Source organism: Physeter macrocephalus, chromosome 18, assembly GCF_002837175.3.
Source record: "Physeter macrocephalus isolate SW-GA chromosome 18, ASM283717v5, whole genome shotgun sequence".
In the NCBI taxonomy this organism is placed as follows: Eukaryota; Metazoa; Chordata; class Mammalia; order Artiodactyla; family Physeteridae; genus Physeter; species Physeter macrocephalus.
Genome location: NC_041231.1, coordinates 71,281,792 through 71,290,170, shown reverse-complemented (window position 1 = coordinate 71,290,170; position 8,379 = coordinate 71,281,792). Strand labels below are relative to the sequence as shown.

The 8,379-nt window shown below is 40.2% G+C and overlaps 1 protein-coding gene across 1 annotated transcript; it reads right to left on the bottom strand.

The window, feature by feature from the left end:
* Positions 1–896: 896 nt before the first annotated feature.
* Positions 897–7,904, bottom strand: SRSF3 (serine and arginine rich splicing factor 3). Its single transcript, XM_007105366.3, has 6 exons — positions 7,764–7,904; positions 5,821–6,028; positions 4,393–4,527; positions 2,192–2,230; positions 1,893–1,979; positions 897–1,706 (listed from the first exon to the last, which is right to left on the bottom strand). The coding sequence occupies exons 2-6, from the start codon at positions 6,024–6,026 to the stop codon at positions 1,679–1,681; spliced, it is 495 nt and encodes a 164-aa protein (XP_007105428.1). The 5' UTR covers positions 6,027–6,028; positions 7,764–7,904; the 3' UTR covers positions 897–1,678.
* Between the last annotated feature and the right edge of the window lie 475 nt (positions 7,905–8,379).

Here is an 8,379-nt window from a genome sequence, read left to right as displayed (position 1 = left end):
CAATAGGCAGTCTTAAAAGTATCTTCTGTAACAAGGCTCATACTTAACTCCACTGACACCAATTCTCCCCACCCCTGACACCCAGGACTCTCCCTCCCTTGATATGTGCATGAAGGGTGAAGGACCACTGGAAATAATTTGTTTAGGATCTGCATCTTATAAAACATCCTTATAGATTAATATAATGACTTATCTTTCATATTAAAGAAAGTCAGTACAGCATAATCCAAAACTATCTTTAAACAGCACATTTAAGGAAACTAAGCCAAAAGACTGTTGCATTATGATTTAATCTAATTGCACAAAAATCTGAAATTACAACTCCTCTAGATTTCTAAGAGGAAGGTTATGCATGCCTCCATATTCAATTCTGCACTGTTACATTTGAACCATATAGTGAATTTCACATCATGATGGATCAATTTAGAATCCCCATGCAACACCTCAAATTATATAAAATGGAAGCAATTTTTAAAAGCTTTGTGGAACGTTTTCATGCTTTTTTTTTTTTTAAAACCAGCAACTTTGGATTATAATGTATCAGGTGGCTATACTTTAAAATGTTGGTCACTGAATATCAAGGACTTTGAACTGGCTTCTACTCCTAAAAATGTATCATCACTCAGGTGGACAACCAAAAATCCCCTTCACTTCAAAAGCCTCAAATTGTTTCTTACAGAATAAGATTTGTGTAACCAACTGCCTTCTATGGGACAAGAACTATGGTAATAGTGGGTTCAACTATTACACAATTATGTTAATATTTTATTTTCAAAAGCACTTTACAAGAAAATGTAAGTATGGCTTCCAATAGGAATGTTATACCTGGACTTGACTGGCACCAAGCTCAGATTTTAGTTTTGCAAGGAAAAACAGGCTTTCAGGTTAAACAACAATTTGTAACCAAAACTTTAATCCCAAGGATTCTCACAAAACATATTACAAATGACAGCATGAAAAAAAAAAATCTTGCACAGTAACTCAAAGTTCAGCTCTACAATGTACCCTTAAACTGGCAGGACATGGGTATCTTGAATAGTCCCAAATTTCCAAATAATATTACAAAGAGCTATGCATCCATATACAACAATCACAGAAGGAACTTACGACCTAAAGCAAAGGTAAACTAACTTTCTTGAAACTTCTTAAGATTCTAAACCCACTGGACAACCTCTTGTCCGGTGTGAAGACTAGTGGAATTTTTAAACCTCTAATCTAGTTTAAGGGTGCAGCTTTAATTTTTACCTGCTGGCTTGTGTTCACAGCAGCTTTTAAAGACCACTTAACTACAGCTGCATACCATATCCCAGCTACAGTCTTTTCAATTTTTGCCAGTTTTGTTTCCGTAATATCAAACATCACACTTTAGCTGGGCAGGAGTTAGAGGTTTATTATCAGTCTATGCAAGACTAAAAATTCAAAGCAAATTCAATTTTGCTTAAGGGAACATTGTAAAGTAACAATTCTTGATATTACATGCCTCTTATGATCCATTTCAAACCATAGAGAATTACACTTTTATTTGTCACTGTTCCAAGAGACAAACAAATGTGAACAGCTAAAACATTTTAAAAATGCACCAAGCTTATGAAGTCTCAAACAAAACTTGAATTTTCTGTACATACTCCTGTCAAATGAAGTTATTTCCTGTACACCACTCCTCTTGCAAACTGGTCTTCTATTTCCTTTCATTTGACCTAGATCGGCTGATAAACAGAAAAATAGAAGTTACACCTGTAACTCAGTTACACTCCGACAAAACTTCATCAAAAGATTTTTATGGGAAAAGGCTGTAAAATTTTTATCCAAGTGGCTTAAAAGAAGACCTATTTCTGCTTTTAATATGTTATGTATGCAAGGTCTTAAATGGCTCAGGTCATTAAAGATCTTACCTACGAGACCTAGAGAAAGATCGGGACGGCTTGTGATTTCTCTCCCGGGACAGTGATCTCTCTCTTCTCCTATCTCTAGAAAGGGACCTGAAGTCAGAGGGAAAAGAAAAACAGTGCCATTCAGGATTATACACAACAAATACTTCTAAGAGAAGTTTTTGAAAGCTAAAAGCTATGCCAGTTGATTCATTACTCAAGTCAAGGTCTAGCACCATTAACCAAGTCACTTGGGAAACAGCTCAGGAATAGCACAAACACTCCCACTTCTGCGAATGTGGCCCCCCAAAAAGGTTATTCACCTGCTCCGGCTACGGGAGAAGCTTCTCCGTCTTGGAGATCTAAAAGCAGAAAACAGGAAAATTAGGCCAATTGTCAAATAGCATTTATGGCGTGAGGCATTTCCCAACTTTTCAATCTCACTGTTGGGCCCAGTGAATGTGCCGAAGAACTGGCACCCATCGTCCAAAAAATAAAAAAATTTTTTTTAAAAAAAGAAAAGAAAAAAAAAGGCACAGAAGGATTAAGGAACCAAAAGCTCAAGTGAAAAGCAGGTATTCCAACCATGGATTCACTTTAACAAAGAATGCTTCACAGCAGATCTGTCCAATGCAAAACTTCATGTCAAACTAACTTCACTACCCAAACACCACACCAAAATGTAGTCCCACAAGTAGTTCCAAAAACAGTACCATAAACCAGTATTTGGAACCCATGCAAACCTGCAAGTCCATGACAAGACTTAGGTACCAGGTGGATAGTGTAATTTTGTGAAAACGCGCTAGGTGTAAATATTGATGCCATTAAGTGCTACATTAGAACTGCATTTGTGATCATCACATTTAAGAGTGTGTTTAGGCTTATCAAAATTACCTTAGCTTGGCCCACTTCACCCCCATAATTTAAAAATTTTGAAAACTGTTAGTAAAACCATTTAAAGGTGATAGGATTCAACAAATTTTTGCTAGAAAGGAAAGCTAAATCTGTTAGAGTTATTAAAATTTTAGTTTGGCATCTCACACATGCAAATAAGTTTCACTTGAAGGTCTAGTTACATTATGAGTTCCCTATCACCCTTAAAAGTTTTATTCAAGCAATATATATATGTACGTTACCATTCAATTATGCACAGCCAGCCTTTGATCCAGAAAAAAAGAATTACTTTAAGCCGCTTACTCCTTATTTTAACCAGCAGTAAACTGTATAAGCAGGAAAAACTTACTAGTTTTTGGGTTTCAACAAGCTAGAAATGGTGAGGTGAGGCTGCCGGACTGACGGCCAGGAAGAATTTGCTGAAAAGGTTTTGCCAGATGTTGCGTTGGATTTAGTTGGTTGGCGAAGGGGGTGTTGTGGATTTTTCCTGCTTTTTTGTTAGCCGAAGGCTGCTGCTGTAGTTGTTGTGAAGACATTTGGTAAATAAACAGCTGAGCTGATTGGCCAGGAATGTGTGGGCGGTCGAGGTGGCTGCTGCCGATTTGGTTAAGGTTGGAGAGAAGGCTGAGAGAAAACAGCATGCTCGGGAACCAAAGGGCGGTGCAACCTGACGACTGGCCATGCCTGGGTCATGTGAAACGACACCAGCCAAGCTGAATGGGGCGCGCTGGTCACATGACGCTGAAAGGGCTAGTTGACTGGCTAATGCAGACTCAGAGGGTGGTGAGAAGAGACATGATGGTGACTCTGTAACGGGGTTCATTTTTATTAATAGATGGACCAAAAAGCACAAAAAAAAAATGAAAAACAAGCCATCAGTACAACCATCTATTAGCTAACAAATACTCTTTATTATGATGGGCAACAGTGTGTTGTTTTGTTTTTCAAAACAGCAAAAGGGGCAAGATTTTGAACTCCTATCTCCTAGGACTTCACTCACCTGTAAGAGGTAAATTCAGTCCTACAGAAACTATTTTGGAGGTTCGAGGAGATGTGGAGTTAGCCTCCAGACAATACTGCCTGGTCCAAGAATGATGCCATTTTCAATTATAAAAAAAACTGCATTCTCTCCTATTTGGGTTTGAAGAACAGATGACTGGGATTACTTTAGCCCCCTTTATTGGTCAGTGACTTAAGTAGTTTCAGAATGATTTCTACTTTAACAGTTGTAACATTAAAACAGCTGCCTGCTTGATAAATATTACAATCGTGCTAATAGAAAACACATTTTTGTGAAGAGCTAGAGTTGAATGTAATGTTTGTCATTATGGAGTCAAGAAATGGAAAAAGGCCTAAATTGAAGTATAAGGGAAGACTTGGAAAGATGCAGCTAGAAGATGAACTAGAAGATAGATCCAAGATAGAAGTTACTGACTACCAACATGAACAATGACCTAAAGACAAGCCAACACTCAGCACAACTCACATATCCCAAACTACACCCAGCAAATGTTTCATAAAAACCTGATTCTTCAAAATTTAAAACCCACCAACAAACTTTAAGAGAAATACCTGCTCCTATTAGCTACTCCATTACACCAATACCTCTAAACACGCTCTCTCTAAGTACCTGCGGCGAGGTGGAGGACTCCTCCTCCGATAATCATCTCGAGGGCGACGACCCCAAGAAGGAGGTGGGCCACGATTTCGACTTCTCTTTTCACCATTCGACAGTTCCACTCTTACTCGGCAGCCACATAATGTTCTAGGAGGGGAAGAAATGTTAAATTTAAAGCAGCCCAACTGACTTTCTAGGAGATTAAAGCAAGGGGGAAAAAAAACCCACTCCTGTAACTAGCGTCTTTGCAAAAAATACATCTTAATGTCTGCAGAATCCTTAATACCAAAGCAAATTTTAGTTCCCTTATTTTTTCTAGTAATGGAAACCAACTTCCTTACATTTTATTGCCGTTAGTCTGATCATCGGACTCAATGTTAACAGGTGCAATTTAAGTGTGAAAACCCCTGGATTCATCCTCCCAGAACTAGTTCATCTGTACATCCTGTTTTGACTTCTTCCTTTGAGGCTGCAGCAACTGTTTACCAATCTTACTATACTCTATGTATCTGTTGGTCTCCCCTCCTCCCCAACCCCCAACCAGGTAAATAGCAGTAAGAAAGACAGAAGCATTCTGGCCGTTTTACATCTCCCTCTCCCCTCAATCACCACACACAATGCTTGACACGTAAGAAACTGCTACTGAGACAGGAGAAAAAAAAAAAAAAAAGACAGTTATTTCCCACCTCTTCACTGGTCTACAACCATTATATTTAGATAATCCACCATATATGGACAGTGACTGGCAAGAGGTGGGGCCCTGGAAAAATGTTTCTGTAACCTGCTTAGATAAATGACCTTTTTTACAGCCAGCTCTCAGACCCTTTAATTTTTGGATCTTAAGGATTATTTTCCTTGTTCTCATGAAATCCAATGGTTTTCAAATGCCAGGAAGGAGAAGGGCAACACCTGTTCATCACGGTTAAGACTCAGGTGTTGCTTATCAGCCAGCTAACAGACCATTGTAAATGCAAAGGGAAATAGCTGTATGAGAGCCACAGTTCCTAAACAAAATTATTTCCAACATGTAAAAGATAACAGTACAATAAACCCACGTAACCATCATCCACCCACAGTTTGTGACCATAAAAGAAATGTCTGATTCCAATTATTTTAGAAACAATTCAAAGGTGACAACACAGGTGATGCTTTGTGGTGCATTCAGATTAAAATGTTTCAACCATATGCTGCTATCCACCCACCAAGAACTGACCGTTAAAATTATTTTCTTCAATGGCCAATTGAATAAAAAGAAACTCTTCCTAGGTATCTACACTAAAACTGTTCACTAATTTGATTGCCAAAAAAGGTTTATGTAAATCTCCAGTAACATCAATTTCAGATAGCCAAGAAGCCATCTAAAAGCCACGTATCCTAGAGATTTTAAATATTAAAACACAATCAACATTTGTCATTAGTATAAATTAATCAATAAATTACCTCCCATCTAGCTCTCGGACAGCATCGGCTGCATCTCGGGGATCTTCAAATTCAACAAAAGCGAAGCCGGGAGGGTTTCTAGCAACCCACACACTTCGGAGTGGTCCATAATAGCCAAAAGCTCGTTCCAATTCAGTCTTGTTACCATTGTTTCCAAGATTACCTACATAAACTTTACAGTCCAACGGACAGGAATCACGATGCATTTCTGTAACAAAAAAACAAAAAAAACCCCAAAATATCATAATCCACACAGTGAAAAACAGATCATTAAGAAAGAGTTCAAAAATACTAAAACCCCAAAAACTAAAAGCACTACCCTTTAAACAGTTACCGAAGACTGCATGGAAGCCAGCACAAATTGCCTAAGAGAAAAAAAAAACCTCCTTGAAAAGTGAGGGGAAACAACACACTGGAGGAACATTTACCACAAAGTGGAAACTGAGTTAAGGACTTTACCTATTTCAAATTAATCTTAAAAAACAAAACAAACAAAAAACACCTAGAAAAGTAGAACAGCCTACTCAAAAGCAAATACAGCTCGCTGAAGACAACCACTGGAAAAGTGATACTTATGTGTCTTCACAAGCCAAGTTAACCAGCTTCATTCCTCAAGCAGCAAGACAAACTTGTTATTAAAAGATGTACCTCATTCTATTCTCAACACCCAAAAAGTGTTAACCCAAATGTCCAGCAACAGGTAAGTGGATAAGCAAAATATATTATCCATACAATGGAGTATTATTCAGGAATGAAGTACCCATAAACGCTACAAACGTGGATGAAACTTGAAAGCATGCTAAGTTACAGATACCAGACACACAAGTGCACATATTACGATTCCATGCATGTGTAATATCCAAAATGAGTAAATCCAAAAACAGATCAGTAGCTACCAGGGGCTGGGGGAGGAAAAGGGGACAGGGCAAAAGGTAAGTGGCTGCTTATGTGTACGGGTCACCTTAGGGGGTATAAAACGCGTTAGAACTAGAGAGGTGATAGCTGCATAACATTGTGAATGTACTAAATAGCTCTGAATTGTGCATTTTAAAATGAATCTTACGTTAGTTTCACCTCAGGGGAAAAAAGTTATGTTATACCAGAATTTACGGCACTTAGGGGGCTTACTTTGATAAATCTTAAGTACTTAAGAAGTCGTCTCAGCAATGAATCTAATCAACTTATAGGCCAGTATCAACTACATAAAAGAGCAGCCTGTCCAAGAACTCAGCTCAAAAGCTTTTACCACTTTCTTCTCTCTCTGGGCTTATCCAATTAAAAAAACCAGTCCAGACACATCCTATTTGTGTGACCCCACCCTGCACCCAGGAGAGTTCTGAGACCAAACCATTGCCGGGGAATGGGTTCTTTTCCTTTTTCCAAAAACTTTACCGTGACCAGTTAGAGGCCTAAGTATTAAAGGAAAGAGCTACAAGACAAAACAGCTCAAGGAACAGCGGTTTTAAAAAAAAAGTGTTGAGTTCAGACTATAAAAAGTTAAAAGAACATAAAAATGAAGATGAGTACAGAAATCATTTACTAGGGATGGATCAAAAGGCCCAATCTTGATTACTGACTTGAGAAAAAAATCATGAGAAGCTACCTAAGAAAACGCGGGGCCTTAAAAAAAAAAAAAAAGGCGCCATAAATTGAAAAGCCGCGGCCCAGAGTACGACGGACTACCAAGTCCTCCTTCGCCTCAACTCTCGGGCAATCTCACTTTCCGGTTCACGCCCCCAGTGAAGAGTTAAAAACACCTCCACTTTGAGACCTGGATATATCCTCCGAGGGGCCGGGAGCCCCCGCCACCGCCCCGTGCTGAACGTCACAAAATGGCGGCAGCGTCTCTTTGTCTCAATCTGGCGCCGCCATTGGGCCTAGCCCCACTTCGGTCCCGTTAAGGCCCATTTCCCACCTCATTCCTTTAGTCGCTGGTCACTTACCGAGATCTCGGGTTAGAAACGCGTAGGCTCAAATCCACACACCCTCGGCTGGGTCTTCCCGGTCCCCTCGCGCCTAGCACCAACAGATGCTCTCCCACACCCGTCGTCCACGAAATGGCGGACCAGCGCCGTCTCCTCGCCCTTATTTATAGGCCATGCTGGAGTCACATGACTGGACGGGCTTGCCCAATGAGGGGCGGAGGAGGCCGTGACGTAATGGCTACAAACTCAGCGAGAACAGCGGTTGCTGGGAGCGCGCTCTGGTTGTACCGCCTTGCCTGTGGAGGCTGGCTGCGTTAGGCTCAGGTTGTCTCAGGCCCGGAGCTCCCTCGGGTGTAATTCCCCAGTTGCTGACCTCTGAGTTATTCTCAGTCCCCTGTCCCTCACATCCAAATAGGCTGGGGTTTAATAACACCTCCGCCGTCACTCCCAAACACTGATAGAGCGTTTTGCTCCTAATAAGTTTAAAGTATTAGATGAATTCACTGATTACTTCATTCTCGTGAGAGGTGAGGCTGGAACTAAGACCGTCACGTTTACAAACGTGCTTCGGAATTGCTCCCAAGGTCAAGGAGCTGTTAGTGAGCGAGCTGTCACCAGATTGTGCCCACCGGGG

What these genes read in the sequence shown, in the direction of transcription:
- SRSF3 (XM_007105366.3), bottom strand. Translation starts at nt 6,026, where the DNA reads ATGCATCGTGATTCCTGTCCGTTGGACTGTAAAGTTTATGTAGGTAAT. An exon ending in AGTCCTCCACCTCGCCGCAG is followed by an intron (nt 2,231 to 4,392) that starts GTACTTAGAGAG and finishes TTCTGCTTTTAG; the next exon opens with ATCTCCAAGACGGAGAAGCT. An exon ending in TCTTTCTCTAGGTCTCGTAG is followed by an intron (nt 1,707 to 1,892) that starts GTAAGATCTTTA and finishes TCTGTTTATCAG; the next exon opens with CCGATCTAGGTCAAATGAAA.